The sequence below is a fragment of the Pongo abelii genome, chromosome 10, assembly GCF_028885655.2.
Source record: "Pongo abelii isolate AG06213 chromosome 10, NHGRI_mPonAbe1-v2.0_pri, whole genome shotgun sequence".
In the NCBI taxonomy this organism is placed as follows: domain Eukaryota; kingdom Metazoa; phylum Chordata; class Mammalia; order Primates; family Hominidae; genus Pongo; species Pongo abelii.
This window is the reverse complement of record NC_071995.2, coordinates 112118627-112140706: the sequence shown is the minus strand read 5'-3', so window position 1 is coordinate 112140706 and position 22080 is coordinate 112118627. Positions and strand designations below refer to the sequence as shown.

At 51.8% G+C, this 22080-nt stretch overlaps 2 protein-coding genes across 8 annotated transcripts in view; one reads left to right on the top strand and one right to left on the bottom strand.

Annotated features, from left to right (window-relative positions):
• Nucleotides 1-18490, top strand: part of SLC8B1 (solute carrier family 8 member B1) — a 37475-nt gene extending 18985 nt beyond the window's left edge. For 3 of the 4 annotated variants that reach the window (XM_054527637.1, XM_054527636.2, XM_054527634.2), the window contains 6 exons: nucleotides 928-1069; nucleotides 6040-6161; nucleotides 8546-8699; nucleotides 9842-9922; nucleotides 12021-12085; nucleotides 17302-18490. In XM_054527637.1, coding sequence (XP_054383612.1) covers nucleotides 928-1069; nucleotides 6040-6161; nucleotides 8546-8699; nucleotides 9842-9922; nucleotides 12021-12085; nucleotides 17302-17499 — 762 coding nt within the window. In that variant the 3' untranslated portion in view covers nucleotides 17500-18490. The remainder of the gene's footprint in view (nucleotides 1-927; nucleotides 1070-6039; nucleotides 6162-8545; nucleotides 8700-9841; nucleotides 9923-12020; nucleotides 12086-17301) is intronic. The other variant, XM_063712257.1, reaches the window with a different exon arrangement.
• Nucleotides 18491-18659: 169 nt separating this feature from the next.
• Nucleotides 18660-22080, bottom strand: part of TPCN1 (two pore segment channel 1) — a 77037-nt gene continuing 73616 nt past the window's right edge. For all 4 annotated transcript variants that reach the window (XM_054527633.2, XM_063712256.1, XM_024256416.3 and 1 more), the window contains one exon: nucleotides 18660-21271. In XM_054527633.2, the coding sequence (XP_054383608.1) occupies nucleotides 21155-21271 (117 nt within the window). In that variant the 3' untranslated portion in view covers nucleotides 18660-21154. The remainder of the gene's footprint in view (nucleotides 21272-22080) is intronic.

Sequence of the window (22080 nt, the reverse complement as noted above, 5' to 3'; positions counted from 1 at the left end):
GGGAAACTGAGGCATGGAGCTTGACCGATGGCTTGACCTGGGGCTCTGCCCTCTAGTGGCCCCCCAAAGACATCCATATCCTAACCCCTGGAACGTGGGAATATGTTACCTTTATGGTAGAAGGGCCTTTGCAGATGTGATTAAAGATCTTTTTTTGTTTGTTTGTTTTTGTTTTCTTGAGACGGAGTCTCGCTCTATTGCCCAGGCTGGAGTGCAGTGGCGCGGTCTGGGCTCACTGCAAGCTCCACCTCCCGGGTTCACGCCATTCTCCTGCCTCAGCCTCCCGAGTAGCTGGGACTACAGGCGCCCGCCACCACGCCCGGCTAATTTTTTGTATTTTTAGTAGAGAAGGGGTTTCACCATGTTAGCCAGGATGGTCTCAATCTCCTGACCTGGTGATCCACCCGCCTCGGCCTCCCAAAATGCTGGGATTACAGGCTTGAGCCACCGCATCCGGCCGTCATTAAAGATCTTGAGATGAGCCTGGCTTATTCAGTGGGCCCAGTGTCATCACAGGGGTTGGCACAGGGAAAGAGGGAGGCAGGAGGGTCAGAGTCAGAGATTGAGAAGTGGTGACAGGAGCACAAGGTGGAATGATGTGGGGCCGGGAAGGCAGGTGGCTCCTGGAAGCTGGAAGGACCCTCAGTCTCCCCTAGAGCTTCCAGAAGGAACAACCCTGCTGACAACTTGACTTCAGGACTTCTGCACTCCAGAACTGTCCAAGAATACATTTGTGCTGTTGACAGTTACTCTGTTTGTGGTCATTTGTCCCAGTAGCCAGAGGCAACCAGGCGCTTAGCCTGGGACCCACACACAGTCGGTGCTTCAGCAATAAACGGCCGAGCTCTTAGTCACTGAAGTCCGTCTGTGGCCGGCTGGGATTCAGGCTTCCCTGCCGACACCCTCCCGCCTTTGCCCCCTTGACAGCTGCCTGTGGAGTTCCTGCTGCTCCTCACAGTCCCCGTCGTGGACCCGGACAAGGATGACCGGAACTGGAAACGGCCCCTCAACTGTCTGCATCTGGTTATCAGCCCCCTGGTTGTGGTCCTGACCCTGCAGTCAGGGACCTGTGAGTATCCCCTACCCTGGGCCAACCCACCTTCCTACTCCTTCCCACATTCTGGAGTTTTCTTCCACCCAGGCTGGAGTACAGTGGCACAATCTCAGCTCACTGCAACCTCCCTCCACCTCTCGGGTTCAAGCGATCATCCCATCTCAGCCTCCTGGGCAGCTGGGATTACAGGCGTGTACTACCACGCCTGGCTAATTTTTGTATTTTTCATAGAGACAGGGTTTCACCATGTTGGCCAGGCTGGTCTTAAATTCCTGACCTCAAGTGATCCGCCCATCTCGGCCTTCCAAAGTGCTGAGATTACAGGCGTGAGCCACCGTGCACGGCCAGTGGAGTTTTCTTCTCAACCATGTGAGGGAGGTTTGGGCTAGAGGCAGAAACCTGGATATACAGCAGGCGCTTACTATGCGCTTGTGCCATAAGGGACATCAGCCTGGAAGTTCACCCAGGGGACCTCCTGCAGTCAGTTGATCCAATCTTGCTGGCCCCAGATGGAGGCTGGAAAACAGGTGACCCCAGGGCCAAATCCAGCCCTCTGGCTTGTTTGCCTGCATTTAAAAATTGGGGGATTTTACATTAAAATCTGGATTTTGGCTTCTCAAGATCTGGGCCACATTCCTGAAGGCAAAACTGGCTGGAGCAGAGAAGGGGCACCTCCTATGGGGTGCCTGCGGCCTAAATCATCACAGTCCCCTCCATTGCCTGTTGGGTGCCCCTGGCTGAGCTTCCTTCCCTCGTTTGTGTGACCTGGCTGGTCCCCACTGGCATTTGAATCCCCGGAATGTCCTTTTCTTTCTTGCCCTGCTCTGGCCGAGGAAATGCTCAGGCTTGTCCGACGTCTTCTAACTTCTGCTACCCAGGTTTCTTCCTGTTGTCTAACTTTAGTATCTCATGCTATCTGTTTCCTGTCACCTAGGCTCCTCCCCTCAGCCCAGGGGCATCGCCTGGAGGTGGGGGTAGGACTCTGGTGCAGATGCATGGCTGGGCATGGTGTTGTGTGCTATAACAGTTTCAGGATGAAACTCCATCGGGATGAAACAGCCTCCCTGCCACATTCCCTGTGAATTTCTCTCCCGGTTTGTGGGAGGATGCAGACGTGGAGGGAAGGAGATAGGAGAAGAGGTGATTGATAGAGAGTGACTCAGAGCTGAAAAGGGCCACCTGCTCGAGCCATCTGGTTCATCACAGCCCTCCATTCTCCATCCATTCTCTACGGAGCGGGGAAGCCTTGCCTTTTAGGCCAGGGCAAATCCAGGGACTTGCTTTCACAAGCGTTGTGGCATCTTTATTTATTTATTTATTTATTTTTATTTTATTTTGAGACGGAGTCTGACTGTCACCCAGACACGAGTACAGTGGCGCGATCTCAGCTCACTGCAACCTCTGCCTCCAGGGCTCAAGTGATTCTCCTGCCTCAGCCTCCCGAGTAGCTGGGATTACAGGCACCTGCCACCATGCTTGGCTAATTTTTGTATGTGTTATGTCTTCTTAAAAGAGTGATTCCCACACATCAGTTATTCACAGACCATCTTCTCAATTTTTCTCTTACTCTATACTATTACATTTGATATTTTTCTTTGTTTTTCTTGTGACAGAATCTCACTCTGTCACCCAGGCTGGAGTGCAGTGGCACGATCTCGGCTCACTGCAACCTCCAGCTCTGGGGTAAGCAATTCTCCTGCCTCAGCCTTCTGAGTAGTTGGGACTACAGGCACTCACCACCATGCCCAGCTAATTTTTATATTTTTAGTAGAGGCAGGGTTTCACCATGTTGGACAGGCTGGTCTCAAACTCTTGACCTCAGGTGATCCACCCACCTCGGCCCCCACAGAGTGCTGAGATTGTAGGCGTGAGCCACTGCGCCTGGCCACATTTGATATTTTTCTTAAATCAGCTCGTTGTATTGTCCAGGCTGGTCCTGAACTTCTGGGCTCTGTTGAGTAGCTGGGACTACAGGCATGCACTACTGCACCCAGCTTCAGACTTTTTTTTTTTTAAGGCAAATTTGTTGGAAAGGAAACTGTGTCACCTGCATCAATAGGAAACTAGTAGAATTGCATCATTTCCAATAAATTTAAGGTAACGGCAAAAATAAACACAATAAAAGTAAACCACCGACCAGCAATGGTGGCTCACGCCTGTAATCCCAGCACTTTGGGACGCCGAGGCAGGAGGATCACTTGAGGTCAGGAGTTCAAGACCAGCCTGGATAACATGGTGAAACCCTGTCTCTATTAAAAATACAAAAAATAGCCACATATGGTGATGGGTATCTGTAATCCCAGGTACTCCGGAGGGTAAGACAGGAGAATCACTTGAACCCAGGAGGCAGAGGCTGCAGTGAGCCGAGATTGCACCACTGCACTCCAGCCTGGGCGACAGAGTGAGACTCTCTCAAAAAAGAAAAAAAAATAAAACAAGTAAACCACCTTACTCGGTCCTCCTGAGTCAAGCCCATGAGCTGGAAGCCTGTACTAGGGAGAATAGCAGGTATTTGAGATGTTCAAGTCCTATTAGCACCAAATGGAAACTTTCTCCTTGTTACAAAGATAGAACTGAAGAAGGAATCCCTTTCCTGAGTCATGGTTCTGCAGCATGTAGTATCTTGACCACATGGCCTTAACACCATCTAGTGGTGGCAGGTCCACCCTGGGGAAAGACTGGTTCTGGCTAAAGCACTCTTGACCCCCGTCTGGGCTGAGCACTATCTAGAGAAAACCCCTGGACTGGCTCCCAGCCCAAGGGGGTGCTGTGACTCAAGGTGAGCCTCCCCAGCAGCAGCCTCCAGCCTCCCCCTGTCTCTAGGTGTCCCCCAAGAGCCATCTTTGTAAAGTGCTGCTTTGCATATGTTGTGGTCACTCCTCCACTCAGAGACCTCCATGGCTCCCCAGTATTTCTTGGGAAAAGTCCATGGCTGTCATTGCTCAGTGGTGTGATCTTGGCCCACTGTACCCGCTGCCTCTCAGGTTCAAACGATTCTCCTGCCTCAGTCTCCCAAATAGCTGGGATTACAGGCACGTGCCACCACACCTGGCTAATTTTGTATTTTTAGTAGAGATGAGGTTTCACCATGTTGGCCAGGCTGGTCTTCAACTCCTGACCTCAGGTGATCCGCCTGCCTCAGCCTCCCAAAGTGCTGGGATTATAGGCGTGAGCCACCGCACCCAGCCAAGGCCTCTGAGACTCTGAGCCAACTGCCTCCTACAGCTTTTTCTGTGCTATTCCTGATCTGCTTGATTCCATCTTACCCAGCTCCCCTCTTCCCACAGAGCCCTTGCACCCCTCTCTGCTTAACACAGCTCAGATCCTCAGTGTCCTCACGCCCCAGCCACCTCCTAAAATTTCTCTAGCACAGAAGTGGCAAATACATGGAAAGGACTTCCAGCCCAGGTGTCTGGATCCAAAGCCGGCACTGTAGGTAAAAACCCCATGCTGGCAAAATTATCTCAGGAGCTGGGCACAGTGACACACACCTACAGTCCCAACTACTCAGGAAGCTGAAGTGGGAGGACGGCTTGAGCCCAGGAGTTTGAGGCTGCAGTGAGCTGTGATTGTGCCAGTGCACTTCAGCCTGGTTGACAGAACAAGACCCTGTCTTAAAAAAAAAAATCCCCCTTGACAATCACTCATAACATATTGTGTACACAATTTTGTGTATTCAGCCCGCTCACATAGTTTCTTTTTTGTTTTTTTTTTTGAGACAAGATCTCACTCTGTTGCCCAGGCTGGAGTACGGTGATGCAATTTAGGTTCACTGCAACCGCCACCTCCCGGGACTCAAGTGATCCTCCCACTTCAGCCTCCCAAGTAGCTGGGACCACAGGTGCCCACCACCATGCCCAGCTAATTTTTATTTTTATTTTTTGAGATGGAGTCTTGCTCTGTTGCCTAAGCTGGAGTGCAGTGGCGCGATCTCGGCTCACTACAGACTCCACCTCCTGAGTTCAAGTGATTCTCCTGCCTTAGCCTCCTGAGTAGCTGGGACTACAGGTGTGTGCCACCATCCCCGGCTAATTTTTATATTTTTAGTAGAGACGGGGTTTCGCCACCGCCAGGCTTGTCTTGAACTCCAGACCTCAGGTGATCCGCCACCTCAGCTTCCCCAAGTGCTGAGATTACAGGTGTGAGCCACTGCGCCCGGCCTAATTTTTGTATTTTTTGTAGAGATGGGGTCGCACCATGTTGCCCAGGCTGGTTTCAAACTCCTGGGCTCAAGCGATCTGCACACCGTGGCCTCCCAAAGTGCTGGGATTATAGGCATGAGTCACCGCACTCGGCCTCCTCACATAATTCTTAAGCCCACTGACATTTGGGAGCCATGAGCTAGACTAAAAAAATAACAAAAGAAGGGTCTTGATGCAGGTATATGAAGATTTGAACCATTCATTGTCTTTAAGACCAGTACCGACTCCTAGTGGTGAAAAGGGTGATGTGTGGAGAATTCTAGAGTGTTCTCACCTTAGGGTGTCTCCCTTTGGTGTTTTAATATGAAGCCTCTGGAACCTTCATATTTGTTAATGGATTGGATGATAGAGTGGACTTATTTGGGTACCTCTCAGTGAACAGGCTGGGTTTGACTGTCAGGTTCATCTCATGGAGCAATGCCATCTACTGGTAATGCCTGGCTGGAGGAAGCTGCCTGGAAATGCAGTTGGATGGAAGTATTGTGCTTGATTAGTGATGTCTGCCATGAAGGTGGAAGAGGGTGATGGTGTTAGTGGTTATAGCCATTCCTATCCTAGTTCCACAGCAACAGGCTGGAGAGAGTCTTTTTTGTGTGTCTCTCTTTTTCTTTCAAATGTGACCAACTTGAGGGCAGGGGCTGCATTTTTAATTTTTCTGTCCCCATGAAGTGTCTAGGACAGGGCTGGGCAGCTAGGAAGTGTCTACCTGACATCCAAACAGTCCATTGTAAGTGGGTGTTGAGGCGCTGGGAAGGTACCAGCTCCCTTTCTCTCCCTTTGCAGATGGTGTCTATGAGATAGGCGGCCTCATTCCTATCTGGGTCGTGGTGGTGATCGCAGGCACAGCCTTGGCTTCAGTGACCTTTTTTGCCACATCTGACAGCCAGCCCCCCAGGCTTCACTGGGTAAGAAGCCCGGGCTTTCCGAGGTTGGGGGAGAGGGATGCTGAGGTCTCCCACGCAGGTGTCCTGTCTGCATCTCTGAGGCACTTTGACCAGTTTGATCAGGAGTCACACAAAGACAGGTAACTGAACTTTAAAGCTGCTTTTGAGAGTTTTTGTATCTGCACAGGGTTTTTTTCTTTTTTTTTGGTAATAGCTTAATTTTGTTGAGATGTAATTCACATATCATACAATTTACCCATTTAAAGTATACAATTTAATGTTTTTTTATTATAGTTACAGAGTTGTGTAATCATCACAATCAATTTTAGAGAATTTCATCACCCCAAAAAGAGACCTCATGCCCATAAGTCACTCTCCATTTCCCCACCCCCGACACAGCCCCTGGCAACCACGACTCTACTCTCTGTCTCTGTGGGTTTGCCTATCATGGACATTTTATATAAATAGAATCCTACAATATGTGATTTCCTTTTTTTTGAGACAGGGTCTCCCTCTGCTGTCCAGGCTAGAGTGCAGTGGTACAATCATAGCTCACTACAGCCTCGACCTCCTGGGCTGAAGCCATCCTCCCACCTCAGCCACCGAAGTAGATGGAACTACAGGCACAAGCCACCACACCCAGCTAATTTTTGTATGTTTTTTGTAAAGATGAGGTCTCACTATGTGGCTGAGACTACTCTCAAACTCCTGGCCTCAAGCAATCCTCCTGCCTCGGCTTCCCAAAGTGCCAGGATTACAGGCGTGAGGCACTGCGCCCAGCCTTGGGTTTCTAAAGACACTCCAGGGATAGAATGGGATGGCCTTTGTGGGTGTCTTTTTCCATTTTCCCTAGTCTAGGCACTCTAAGGAATATTTAGGGGTTTGTCCAGAGACTTTTTCCTTAGAAGTTTACTTAATATTAAATTAGCTGGGCCTGGTGGTGGGCGCCTGTGATCTCAGCTACTCGGGAGGCTGAGGCAGGAGAATTGCTTGAACCCGGGAGGCAGAGGTTGCAGTGAGATGAGATCGCATCATGGCACTTCAGCCTGGGTGACAGAGACTCCGTTTCAAAAAAAAAAAAAGTTTACTTAATATTTTTATTTTGGCTGGGCGTGGTGGCTCATGCCTATAATCCCAACACTTTGGGAGGCCGAGACAGGTAGATCACCTGAGGTCAGGAGTTTGAGACCAGTCTGGCCAACATGTCGAAACCCTGTCTCCACTAAAAATACAAAAATTAGCCGGGCGTGGTGGTGGGCACCTGTAATCCCAGCTACTTGGGTGGCTGAGGCAGGAGAATCGCTTGAACCCAGGAGGTGGAGCTTGCAGTGTGCTGAGATCGTGCCACTGCACTCCAGCCTGGGTGACAGAGTGAGACATTGTCCTAAAAAAAAAGTTTACTTAAAATTTTCATTTTTTAGTACTTAATGATTTTTTAAAATTTTAGTTTTTACTTTTGGAAACTCTCAATGAATGTACCGACCGAAGGGTGTTGAATTTTCAGCAAATGGATCATTTAGGGAAGTCGCCTTTTACTACTTAGGGAAAATTGTCTTTCACTATTTTTTCAAGTACCGATGTGTGCCACAACATGGATGACCCTTGAAAACATGATGCTGAGTGAGGAAAGACTGTAGCAGAGGACACACACTGTGGGATTCCATTGATGTGAAATGTCCACGAGGCACATTCAGAGAGACAGAGAGCAGAGGAGTGGTTGAGTTGGGCTGGTGGGGTGGGGCTAGGGAGTGACTGCTAATGAGTACAGGGATACTTATTGGGATGATGGGTGGTATTTGGTTCATAGACTGGAAATCTGATGAAAGTGATAAGGAACCCTTTCCAGACAAAATAATAATTTTTTTTAGTATATGAAAGGGAGGTTTTTTTGTTTTTCTTTTTTTGAGACAAGAGTCTCACTCAGTCGCCCAGGCTAGAGTACACTGGCACGATCTAGGCTCACTGCAACTTCTGCCTCCCGGGTTCAAGCGATTCTCCCACCTCAGCCTCTCGAGTAGTTGGGATTACAGGTGTGCAACACCAGCCCGACTAATTTTTGTATTTTTAGTAGAGACAAGGTTTCACCATGTTGGCCAGGTTGGTCTCGAACTCCTGACCTCGGGTGATCTGCCCGCCTCAGCCTCCCAAAGTGCTGCGATTACAGGCGTGAGCCACCATGCCCAGCCTGAAAGGGAGTTTATTAAGGAAAAAAGAAAATAATATTGAACTCATGTTTTATTGAGCACTAACTATGCACAGGCACCAATGCGTATAGTAACGTGTTTTATACTCATGATAAGCTCATGAGGTAGATACTGTTATCATCCCGTTTCACAGGTGAGGAACTGAGGCTGTGTCCCTGTTGGGGCTGGCCTTGGTCCCACAGCAAACCATTCCCTCCACAGCTCTTCGCTTTCCTGGGCTTTCTGACCAGCGCCCTGTGGATCAACGCAGCCGCCACAGAGGTGGTGAACATCTTGCGGTCCCTGGGCGTGGTCTTCCGGCTGAGCAACACTGTGCTGGGGCTCACGCTGCTGGCCTGGGGGAACAGCATTGGAGGTGACTCAGGGCCGGGTGGGGTTGAGTGGGGGTGAGGGCAGCCACATCTTAGCTCTTTCCTCCCCCAGCCAGAGTCGCATCTGGGCAGGAGTGTCCAGGGTGTCTGTCCTCTGCACCTGTGCAGTGTCCCCTGTCACTGTGGAGTGGCCAGCATTGGGATGAGATGGCCCTGACTGCAGTTGGACCAAGAAACTATAGAGGCCCCTGCCGCTTCCCCACCCTCTGATGCGGGGATGCTCAGTGGCTCCCAGAGTTCAGGCAGGACATTGAGCCCATTGCAGCCGGCCATGCTTGATGTGTACACAGGTGTGTGACATGCAGGCATTCACACTTACATACATACACCATTCCCTAGCTGTAGCAGCCAGGTGTGGTTGGCCAGGTTATGCACTGCTCCAGAGCATCCAGACAAGAGGATGAGGGAGCTGAAATCTAGCCCCTCCTCCCACTAACCTTTTTGAGCACCTTACCTTTTTGAGCCCAAAAAGGCCCACTTACCTTTTTGAGCACCTTCTTCTTATTCACGTGGAGGTGTTGTGCATGTTAACAGCAGATGAGACTTTGAAAAATTGGTAGCCATGGTTTTTTTTTTTTTTTTTTTTTTTTAAAGATGGAGGCTTGCTCTGTCGCCCAGGCTGGAGTGCAATGGTGTGATCTTGGCTCACTGCAACCTCTGCCTCCCAGGTTCAAGCAATTCTCCTGCCTCAGCCTCCCGAGTAGCTGGGATTACAGGCGCCCACCACCACGCCTGGCTAATTTTTGTATTTTTAGTAGAGACAGGGTTTCATCATGTTGGCCAGGCTGGTCTCGAACTCCTGACTTCAGGTGATCCATCTATTTTGGCCTCTCAAAGTGCTGGGATTACAGGTGTGAGCCACTGTGCCCAGCTGGTAGCTGCGTTTTTCACACCTGCAAAGTTGTTCCTGGTGTGAAAGAGTGGGGTAAAGGAATTTAGGAGGGAAGTGTGTCTTCCCAGATGCTGTGCCCCCTCACACAGCACCCCACCAGCTAGTGCCCAGGCACACATGGGCATCCATCTGTGTTTGTTGCCTGAATGACCGTGGTTGAGAATGAAGGCGTGGATGACCGGGGAGGGTGGGGGAAGCGACTCACCACTGCAGGCCCCTCTTGTTCCTGCGCAGATGCCTTCTCAGATTTCACGCTGGCTCGCCAGGGCTACCCGCGGATGGCGTTCTCTGCCTGCTTTGGCGGCATCATCTTCAGTATCCTTTGTGGTCTGTTCTTGGCCTTGGCACTGGTGTCACAGCCATGGGTGGGGGGTGCTCCGTGCCCCACCCTGGGGATTGGGTCTCAGTGTAACACCTGGGGCAGGTAATGTGGCTGCCTGAGCCTCAGGCTCCAAGGCTTTAAAATAGGGATTTGGGGAGTGCTAACCTCCGAGGGGTGTTGTAAGGATCCAGTGAGGTGAATGAAATTCTTGGCCCCTGGTAAGGGCTTAGCAGACAGCAGCTATTATTGTTAGGACAGTGAGTGTTGTGATAAGCAGGTGCCCACAGGATGACCTTATGTGTCCTATGGAAGACCCTCTCTCTCTTGCTCATAGCGACATGTCATGGTCTATGTTAGGGGTTGGCAGACTTTTTCTAAAAGGGCCAGAGAATTCTTTTTTTTTTTTTTTTTTTTTTTTTTGGTGGGGGTACGGAGTCTGGCTTGGTTGCCCAGGCTGGAGTGCGGTGGCGTGATCTTGGCTCATTGCAATTTCTGCCTCCCGGGTTCAAGCAATTCTGCCTCAGCCTCCTCAGCCTCCTGAGTAGCTGGGACTACAGGCGCCCCTACCACGCCCAGCTAATTTTTGTATTTTTAGTAGAGACAGGGTTTCACTATGTTGGCCAGGCTGTTCTCAAACTCCTGACCTCAAGTGATCTGCCAGCCTCAGCCTCCAAGTGCTGGGATTACAGGCATGAGCCACCACACCTGGCCCAAAGAATAAATATTTTAGACTTTGGGGGCCATGCAGGTGGTTTTGCAGCTACTCAACTCTGCTGCTATAGTGCAGAAACAGGCACAGACAATGCATAAGTGAATGGCCATGGCTCTGTTCCAATAAAACTTTATTTATAAAAGCAGTTAGTGGGCCAAATTTGGCCGGAGGGCTGATGTTTGCCAACTTTTGGTCTATATAGAAAAGACGGATATAGCCAGCCTGGGGCTATGAAGAGAAAGAGCTTTGAAACCAGATGGTTGTGGGTTCCAGACAGTGCCCGGCACACGGCAGGCATTCGGCCAGTAGTGGATATTGTTGGCTGCTAAAGAAACAAAGTGCCTGAAGGGCTGCTCTCCAGGCTCCACGATGACAGAGCCTCACTAGGGGCTGCGGTGTGAGCAGGTGACTGGCAAAACAGGCTAACTGCGGAGAACGTGATGCCTGCCCTTTTAACTCCCAGGCTGAGCAGGGCCCTTGGTGGCCCTTTTGCGCCCACTGAGGCCTACTCCTGGCTTTCGGGCTGTGGCCTCGCCTGACCTCCCAGGTTGGCTGGGAAGGAGGGAGCCCTGAACGAACGACCCCTAGAGATGGTCTCGGCCCACACACCATCACCAGTTCCCTCTAGGGACTGGGGGCAGTCCCTTCATCTCTCCTGGCCTCGGTTTCCCCACCTATTGAGTGCTTACATGCGCCAAGCATTCCTGGCACCCTAAGGTGTTCGATCCTTAGAGACTGACTGCAACACTTACTCAACACCCATCTTCTTAAAGGCCTAAACAGATAGGGTCTCCTCAGATAGGGTGTTTGGGGGAGTTGGGCATAGATCGTAAAGAAAGCCAAGTAAATTCATTTTTTTGTAAGTCTGTGCACGGTGGTTCATACCTGTAACCCCAGCACTTTGGGAGCCTGAGGCACGAGCATCACTTGAGCCCAGGGATTTGAGATTTGTCTGGGCAACATAGCAAGACCCCGTCTCTACAAAAAAATTAAAAAATTAGCCAGGTGTGGTGGCGTACGCCTGTGATCCCAGCTACTTGGGAGGTTGAGGTGGGAGAATCACTAAGCCTAGGAGGTCAAGGCTGCAGTGAGCCGTGTTCACACCACTGCACTTCTCTACCTCCAACCCCCACCAAATTTTTTTTTGAGACGGATCTCACTCTGTTGCCGAGGCTGGTCTCAAACTCCTGGCCTCTAGTGATCCTCCTGCCTCGGCCTCCCAAAGTGCTGGGATTACAGGCATGAGCCACTGCGCCTGGCCCAAGTTCATTCTTGCAGTGGCATCCCAAGCCCTGGGGATGAACACAGTAGGAGGAACAGGCTATGTGATTGGGTTATGTGCAGGCCATTCCAGCAAAGCTTCCTGAGCTGGGCTGCAGACATCCTCGTGGGCGTAGGGCTGGGCTGCCTGCTCCAGATCTCCCGGAGCCACACAGAGGTGAAGGTGAGTATTCCTTGTAAGTTTACAAGTGTATATAACCAAGATGTAGCTTGACGGGGAAGGGGCAGGAAGGCCCTGGCTTTGGATCTGGGTCCCATCACTTAAGTCCCTGGCTGTATGACTTTGAGTGAGCTAGGACATCTTGGCCGGGTGTGGTAGCTCATGCCTGTAATCCCAGCACTTTGGGAGACTGAGGCGGAGGATCACTTGAGGTCAGGAGTTTGAGACCAGCCTGGCCAACATGGTGAACCCCATCTCTACTAAAAATACAAAAATTAGCCAGGTGTGGTGGTGCACACCTGTAATCTCAGCTACTTGGGAGGCTGAGGCAGGGGAATCACTTGAACCCAGGAGGTGGAGGTCACAGTGAGCCGAGATCGTGCCACTGCACTCCAGCCTGGGCGACAGAATGAGACTTCATCTCAGAAAAAAAGAAAAAAAAAAATGGAGTTAGGGCATCTCTGGGCCTCAATTTCCTCCCCTATAAAATGAGATTGATGACACCAGCTGAGTTTCCTGGATAAGCACGCAGGTGGAAGGGCCGGGCTGAGCACCATATCCCAGCACTGCCCACAGGGGAGGTGACAGAGATGTGTGGGTGATTTGGGTGGGTAGCATGTGGCCAGATATTCCAGGTCCTCTAGAGAAGAAATCAAGATTCCTAGGTGAATTTTTTTCTATTTGAAAATCTGCCTCGCATGCAAACAAAACCCTGTGCATGCGAGGCAGATGGGACCCCTGAGCCGCTGGCAGTCCCATCCCTGCATCTCTATTCTGGAGGACTTGAGTCCAGAGACTCAGCAAGGAAGACGTAGGCTGGGGAGGAAGAGATGGCCTGGGGGTTGGTTTTAAGCCTCACTTTGAGTGTTATGAAGCTGAATAAAGTCACCCGTTTCTCCCAGAGGCACAAGGCACTGAGTTGTTGAATAGGCTCTCGGCAGAGCCTGTTAGCCGGGGGCAGGGCGGTTCTTTCACACTGGCCATGCCCACAAGCAAACGGCTACTTAGGGCTTGAAATTTTCTTTTCTGAAAGGTAAACACCCTCTGCAAACTTTGTTAACCCTCTTTATGGGTTTAATAGGTTCCCTTTCATAATAGATTCTAGGGCAGTTCCAGGTAATGAGGCTTTAGGGTTGGCTCCTCAGGGGACCTATTTCCTCTTTTCTCCCGTGAGTGTATGTGTGTGTGTCTGTCCACTGCCTTTGTGCTGAGTTTAGGAAATGTGTGTGTCCACCGCCTTTGTGCTGAGCTTAGGAAGTGTGTGTGTGTGTGTGTCTGTGTGTCTCCACCGCCTTTGTGCTGAGTTTAGGAAATGTGTGTGTCCACCGCCTTTGTTGCTGAGTTTAGGAAGTGTGTGTGTGTGTGTGTGTGTGTGTCTCCACAGCCTTTGTGCTGAGTTTAGGAAATGTGTGTGTGTGTCTCCACCGCCTTTGTGCTGAGTTTAGGAAGTGTGTGTGTGTGTGTGTGTGTGTGTGTGTGTGTCCACTGCCTTTGTGCTGAGTTTAGGAAATATGTGTGTCCACCGCCTTTGTTGCTGAGTTTAGGAAGTGTGTGTGTGTGTGTGTGTGTCTCCACAGCCTCTGTGCTGAGTTTAGGAAATGTGTGTGTGTGTCTCCACCGCCTTTGTGCTGAGTTTAGGAAGTGTGTGTGTGTGTGTGTCTCCACTGCCTTTGTGCTGAGTTTAGGAAATATGTGTGTCCACCGCCTTTGTGCTGAGTTCAGGAAGTGTGTGTGTGTGTGTGTCTCCACCGCCTTTGTGCTGAGTTTAGGAAATGTGTGTGTGTGTGTGTCCACCGCCTTTGTGCTGAGTTTAGGAAGTGTGTGTGTGTGTGTGTCCACCGCCTTTGTGCTGAGTTTAGGAAGTGTGTGTGTGTGTCTACCGCCTTTGTGCTGAGTTTAGGAAGTGTGTGTGTATGTGTGTCTACCGCGTTTGTGCTGAGTTTAGGAAGTGTGTGTGTGTGTCTACCACCTTTGTGCTGAGTTTAGGAAATGTGTGTGTGTGTGTGTGTCTGTGCGCGCGCGTGTCCACGGCCTTTGTGCTGAGTTTAGGAAATGCTCCTGCCGTTAAATGGCATGAGACATCAACATGGAAGGATGTCTATGGTGTACCGCTGGTTGAAAACCACAAGTCGCTTTGAAACACTTACCTATTATACGGTCCCATCTCTGTTTTCAGAATTGATTTACATGTCTAGAGGTGTGTGTGTCCACAGGTGTGTGTAATATGGCACCCCATGGGGCAGGAGGATAGGCATTGGTTAAGAGCTTGCACTTAGATTTGGGCTCTGTCACTTACTCTGTCAGTTTCTTCATCTGTGGGTTGGAGATGAGAAGGATGCAGGTGGCTGGGAAGATGAAACGCCACGGTGCCTAGAAACACCCCACACAGTACCTCATGTCGTCTTCACTGCGTGTTGGATGCCTGCTAAATGTGGAAGGAAGAGAAGTGGGGAGGGGACATTTCAATCCCTTTTACTCTTCTGTACTGCTTGAAAATATGTCAGCAACCATGTGTGATATGTATACCATAGATAGTGTTAGTTCCCTAGTGCTGCCATAAATGACCACAAACCAGGGGGCTGACAACAGCAGAAATTGAGTCTTTCCCAGTTTTGGAGGCCAAAAGTCTGCAATCAGGGTGTCAGCTGGGCAGTGCCACCTCCAAGCTCCAGGGGAGGATCCTTCCTCGCCTCTTCCAGCTGCTGGTGGCTCCTGATGTTCCTTGCCCAGTGGGCCCATCGCTGCAGTCTCTGCCTCTGTGTTCCCATGGCCATCTCTCTCTTCTTATGGAGACATGAGTCATTGGATTTAGGGGCCACCCTAAGTCCAAGATGATTGTATCTTGAAACCCTTAGCTTATTATATTGCAAAGACCCTATTTCAAGTAAGGCCACATGCTGAGCTTTGGATGGGCGTGAATTTGTTGGGGGTGGGGCACTGCTTATCTACTACACATATAAAAACCTGCAGCTGAAATCTGCAGGCTCCTCCCCAGTTCTAGAGAACGGGAATGCTGTCAGCTCCTCCCCCTATCTTGTGCCTGACACTTTGGCTCTCGCTCGTTCATTTCTGCCGCCACTCCTTTATCATTCATCCATCCCCTCCTTCACCCAGAAGGCGGCATCCTCCAAAGTTCAGAGTCAGGCAGAGGTGCCAGGCCCAGTGCTGCTGAGCACCTTGGACAAGTCAGTCAAGTCTGAGAGTCTTGGTTTCCTCATCTGTAGAATGGAGTCCATCGTAGTACCCACCATACAAGACTATTGTTAGATCAAAGACGACAGTGCCTGTTAGGCCCTTCGCACAACGGCTGGCATAGAGCAGGCACTCAGTAGATACCTATAGCTGCCATTTCTTCAAAAACCTTATGGGCTGGGTGTGGTGGCTCACATATGTAATCCCAGCACTTTGGGAGGCCACGGTGGGCGGATCACTTGAGGTCAGGAGTTCGAGAACAGTCTGGCCAACATGATGAAACCCCATCTCTACTAAAAATACAAAAAATTAGCCAGACGTGGTGGCAGACACCTGTAATCCCAGCTACTCGGGAGGCTGAGGCAGGAGAATCACTTGAACCTGGGAGGTAGAGGTTGCTGTGAGCTGAGATTGCGCCATTGCACTCCAGCCTGGGTGACAAGAGTGAGACTCCATGTCAGAAAAAAAAAAAAAAGCCTTATAAAGATTTTTTCCATATTATTATGAAAACTCAAACATAGAAGAGTTAAAAGACTTGTATGATAGACACACATATTCCTGCCACCCAGACTCTACTGTTTACATTTGGCTGCCTTTGCTTTGTTGTCTGTTTGTCCATGCCTGTCTGTCCATGCCTCCATCTATTCTTTTCTTTTTTTTTTTTTTTTTTTTTTTTTTGAGATGGAGTTTTGCTCTGTCACCCAGGCTGGAGTGCAGTGGTGCAATCTTGGCTCGCTGCAGCCTCCACCTCCCAGGTTCAAGTGATTCTCCTGCCTCAGCCTCCCGAGTAGCTGGGATTATAGGCACGTACCACCACACCTGGCTAATTTTGGTATTTTTAATAGAGACGGGGTTTCACCGTGTTGGTCAGGCTGGTCTCAAACTCCTGACTTCAAGTGATCTGCGCGCTTTGGCCTCCCAAAGTGTTGGGATTACAGGCTTGAGCCACCCTGCCCGGCCTAACGCATCCATGTTGATTCTTGATGCACTTCATAGTAAGTGGTGAACATCCGCTTGTGCATGACATTGACTAGAGTTCAGCGTTAAAAACAGAGGGAATTATAATGACATCTGACTCGAGGCAGGGGAGAGGCACCCAGGCAGGTGGACCTGGCTGAAGTTGGAAAAGAAGGTTCCCTTTCCCTGCTGTTTCTGCGTCTGGAAACTTCTGGGGCCACGTCTGGGTAACTTTAGGGTGGGGCCTGCCATCCCACAGGGCAGGCCGGGCTGCTGCAGGCCAGTCTTCCTTAACTGGCCCCCAGCTGGTGCCCTCAAACATTGTTGAGGCTGCATTGTTGTTCTTGTTATTTTATTTATTTATTTTTTGAGACAGAGTCTTACTCCATCACCCAAGCTGGAGTACAGTAGCATGATGTCGGCTTACTGCAACCTCTGCCTCCTGAGTTCAAGTGATTCTCCTGCCTCAGCTTCCCCAGTAGCACACCGCCATGTCTGGCTAATTTTTGTATTTTTAGTAGATACAGGGTTTCACTGTATTGGCCAGGCTGGTCTCGAACTCCTGACCTCAGGTGATCCACCTGTCTCAGCCTCCCAAAGTGCTGGAATTACAGGCATGAGCCACTGTGCTCAGCTGAGATTGCATTGTTGTTGAGGGTGCATTGTTGAGGGTGCATTGTTGTTGAGGGTGCATTGTTGTTGAGGCTGCATTGTTGTTGAGGGTGCATTGCTGTTGAGGGTGCATTGCTGTTGAGGCTGCATTGTTGAGGGTGCATTGTTGTGGCTGCATTGTTGAGGGTGCATTGTTGTTGAGGGTGCATTGTTGAGGCTGCATTGTTGAGGCTGCATTGTTGTTGAGGGTGCATTTTGTTGAGGGTGCATTGTTGAGGCTGCATTGTTGAGGCTGCATTGTTGTTGAGGCTGCATTGTTGTTGAGGGTGCATTGTTGTTGAGGGTGCATTGTTGTTCAGGCTGCATTGTTGTTAAGGCTGCATTGTTGTGTTGGCCACAGACGGGGCGGGGCCTGTGACAGGCAGTGACTCAGCCTCTCTCCCCTCATTCTTCCACAGCTGGAGCCAGACGGACTGCTGGTGTGGGTCCTGGCAGGTGCCCTGGGGCTCAGCCTCGTCTTCTCCCTGGTCTCAGTCCCATTGCAGTGCTTCCAGCTCAGCAGAGTCTACGGCTTCTGCCTGCTCCTCTTCTACCTGAACTTCCTTGTCGTGGCCCTCCTCACTGAATTTGGAGTGATTCACCTGAAAAGCATGTGACTGAAGCCGCTTAGTGCTGTGGCCTCACTGCAGGCAGGAGCCCCACCCCTGCTGCCGGGGGAGGCCCAGGGACCGGAGCATTTCTGCAAGGCCCTTGTGGGCACGAGAGTGCGGCCCTTGCTGCTGGAGATCTGAGGTCACTGCTGTGAGCTGGGAGAACTGCTCTGTACCTCTTGCTGCCAGCACCCAACAGCCTTGCCGTGGGGACCTTGGAAACCGGGCTTTGCTCTGGACAAAGGGTTCCAGAGAGAAGCTAGAAGTCCCCCTTGAATGACCCCCAGAGCCCCTCTGAGAAGGGCTGGAGTTTGGGGGAAGGGGACGGCTGGGTGTGTTCCAGGCCATGCTGGAGGTACCCCCGAGGCACAGGCACTGCCCGTTCCCCTTGCCTGGGCTTCAGGCCTTCTGGCACCTTCTCAGGACACAAGTGGCTGCCCAACCCTGACTCAGAGAATGAGGGTGGCTTGGACCCCTGGGAATCAGGCTGCCGAGGGCTGAGCTCCAGAGCTGCACCATCTGCCAGAAACAGAATTCGAGACATACTTAATTTTGAATTTCTCCTTGCCATGTTAATAAAGCCAAAAGCAGCGGGTGCCATTCGTGGCAATACACTTCACCGAACCCACTTGCTCCCAAAACGACGCCAGCCCAAGGCACTGCTAGGCCAGCAGCTGCCACATGGCACAGGCGTTCCCTCCAGGATTCTGCCCCTGACTGTCCACAGACTCCTTTGTGCTGGAACCTGGGCTCCTCCAGCTGCCAAGCAGGAGTCAGTAGGACTGTGCCTGTGCCTCCCTCAGGGGGAGCCCTGGGCGGGGTTCCAAGGCCTGCGAGCTGGGAAAGGACAGATGAGGGGACCTCGTGCCTTCTTGCTGTCATGCAGTGACCCCGCCTTATGTTACCGAAATAAGCAACTCTTAGGTTTGCCTGACTGCCTTATGCTGGTAAAGGGATTCAACTGTCTCTTTTCCAAATAAAAAAAAAAAACTCAAAATTTCAAGTGTAGAGAAAATGACACCCCCAACTTTTACCAGTTCTTCCTCACCTGGGGCCAGTGAGCCTCGGGGTGGGGCTGAGGCAGGATCAGGAATGGCCATGGCCTTGGATGGGTCCACTCTCCCGACAATACCCAAAGCCACAGAAGTCAAGAGGCAGCAGCCATGTTTACAAAGCAGAGGCTCTTTAATATGCTAGAAATCCAGAGACACAGTGGGTTTTCTAGGAAACAAACCACCAATGTACAAAACCGTACAGCATTGCTCCCGTGATCCGTACAAAATGATTGTCCGCATGGTGGAGTAAGGCTGGGGCTGTGGGAGGGGCAGCGAGGAGCTGAGGAGGGGCACAGTTCTACTGCCGCCACCACCAGGCTGTGCCCCTGGCCAGCAGCGGGTGCCACTTGCGTGCACTCAACTGTGACATCAAAGACGAGAGGGCATCTGAGCTAGATCACATCCCAGGGCCCACAGAGCTCACAGCCTGTGGGGGGACCCCAACTCCCTGCTGGGTGGGGCCAGGCATAACCTGGCCCTAACCTCAATGACAAGGGCATCCAGCCTGGGTGGACTCTCGTCTGTTGACACTGCTGCCATTGGGCATTTGTTGGGTCCTGGCCAAAACCAGGTCCTTTCTCAGGACAGGGTTGGGCCGATGGACACATTAACTCGCTCTGGACAGGGCCGAGATCCCACTCCTCCTGGAATAGGCCCTCCCACCTGGGGGTCTCGACTCCCCTGGGCAGACCCCGGGGCGCTGCTGGCCCCTCCAGGTTTCCACCCCTGGGGAGGAAGGGCCAAGGCGAGGCCCAGATGCTCAGGTCAGAGACTCACACCTTTAGAAGCTGTTCCCTGACCCTTGCTTCCAAAATGCCCATTTCAACACACAAAAGCTAAAAGGCACCCAATTGTGCAATAAAGTTCCCTCTCTGTGAAAGGGAGGGGGTTCTGGCCTGGGGCTCGATGTGGAGCTCCCGGTGATGGCCCATGGCCCTCCAGAGAGGAAGAGGACAAAGCCAGTCTGACTCCCGGGGGAATCACAGTGATTCTCAATAATGTGTTGCTTTCCCAAAGGGCTGTGCTTTAAAAACAAACACCTGCCACTTGTCCAACTCCCCTGACCTGGGAAGGGGGGAAGGGGACAGCCATGCCGTGCTGGCTATGGGACCCAGCTTGGCCTTGGAGGTGGTTGGGAGGAGGGGTTGGGGGAACCAGGTACTGCTCCCCTGGGGTCAGGTGCCACCCTGCCCGTTCTGTGGCTGGGAAAAGGACAAGGCCAGAGGGAGCCTCTGTCCACCTGCCTTCTGAAGTCACAGGAAGCAGGCACCAGAGGGCCGGGGCTGGCCAGGAATGCCCAGCAGTGCACTCCTTGCCCTCCGCACCCTCCATCCTGCCACTGCGGCTCCTGCTGCAGAACCTGTGCTGTGTTCCGTTCTCTGGCCCAGGGAAGTGGAACCAAAGCGACCTCTGCACTGACCCTGCCTCTGTGGCAGGGTCACTGCAGCTGGCAACCCTCCTACCTCCACCACGCTCAGATGTCATACAGGGCTCCTACAGGGTACCACGGTGGGGGGGTGGGGGGTGGCGACATTAACTGAGGTTCATCTGAACCTACTTCTGCACCAACCGCTCCTGCTACGGAAATCTCTGGTGTGAGCAGAGCCAGGGAGGGTGGCTGGGAACTGGGCCAGGGCCACGGGGCTGCTGCGTCCCACAGGGAGCGTCTCTCTGTGCTGTTCGCTCCTGTTCCTACTGCACATGTGTAAAGGACCTGGTATCGGCTTTAGCACAATCCTTAATTAACTAAAACGTTGTTTTGCTTGAACGGGTAAATCACAAAAAAGGGGATTTGGTCAAGAGCCCATTGCATGAAGTGGTCTGGGTTGCAGACATCGGCCCCACTTCCTGCCTCATGCCCCTTCCTCCGGGGTCTGGGTCCCCAAGGAGGCCACTGTGGAGGGGTTTTCGCCGACAAGGATTAAGCCAGAGAAGGCTGGGTGGGGGGCTTGCAGAGCCAAGGGAGGAGATTGCTCAGTGTCATCGGTGGCCGCCCGGCACTGGCTAACTGAGCTCTGACCACATGGGCACAGTCGCCCCAATTCCACTTCCCATTAGATCCTGGGCACTGGTCCCTGAAGAGGTGTTGCGCGACATTATCATAGACACTGAAATACCACCCTGGAGACCGGGAGTTCTTTCCTTCCTAAGTGGTTCTGTCCCTAAAGCAAAACACAGAAACCTGTGGCATGGGCCGCAGGGAGAGGGGGCGGGCACGCCATCAGGTCGGGGGGACATGAGCCTGAAGCAGTAGCAGTGACAGCTTTGGACGTGGCCGATGGAGGCCAGCCCACACGGGGGCAAGCCCCGCAGTCGACTGGATCCAGGTGAGGAGTCTCCTTGTGAAGGGGCTTCTGGAGCCTTCCACAGTAGGAAGAGCTCAGACCTGGTGGCCGCACCCCACCCCTCACCAAACTGGCTTCTGGAGTTAAGGAAGACAGAGCAAGGTGGTTATAAACCAAGCCCCATCTTGTCTGTCTTCTTTCTTCCTGTATATAAATATGTGCATATACATGAGTATGTGTACACACACCGCAGTTCCGTACATCGCAGTAGAGTAATACTATTGTGTTATTGCATAGAAGAGACGGCTTTCGGGCGCTGGGCTAGGTAATGGTCTGGGAGCGCTGGCGGCTGCCTGGGGGCTGCTGGGCGGCGGGGGCTGTGCTGCTGCTGAGCTGTCGCTGCTGCTCCTGCTCCCTGGCATGCTCCTCATACCACTCCTGGAGAAGAGAGAAGAAGGGGCGCTGAGGGCTGCACCCCACCCCCTGCCCCGCCCACCCCACAAGGTCACACAGCCCACAGCATCCAGGCTAGAGGGGGCAGGGCTGCCAGCCTCACCCAGCTGGTACTGAAACCCCCGTAACAGGCCCAGAAATGCTGGGAATTTTGAATATGGCCCCAGAGGCAAAAATGACGATGAAATCTTTCCCTAGTGTCTGGAGGCTTGCGCATAACAGCTTCTAACAGGCCCAGGCAGGAACAACCCTCACCCCTTGTTTGTGAGCATAACCTTTTGTCCTTCACTAAAGGGCCCCCCAAGTGACCCCTTTTGAGCTTGGCAGGAATTGTGTCCCTGTTTCACACCCGAGACACCGAGGCTCAGAGCTGTATTGTGCTGAATACCTCACCTGCCTAAGGCCATGATTATAAACTCTGACATTTTCAGGGACTGAGGTATTCAGGTAATTAAGGAATTAAGTATACCCCACACATTTCCTTTTTTTTTTTTTTTTTTTTTAGGAGACAGAGACTCACTGTGTGGCACAGGCTGGAGACCAGTGGCGAGGTACGGCTCACTGCAGCCTTCCACTCCTGGGCTCAAGTGATCCTCCCGCCTCAGCCTCCCAAGTAGCTGGAAATACAGGTGTGCACCACCATACCCTACCCTACTTTTTAAAAGACTGAACCATAGACTTTTAGAGCTTCAAGATGGCCTAGTTCTGGTCCCCTTGTTTTACAGAGGGGGAAACTGAGGCCTGGAGCAGATGGACAGGCAGAAGGGCAGAGGCCGAGGGCAGCACACCTCCTT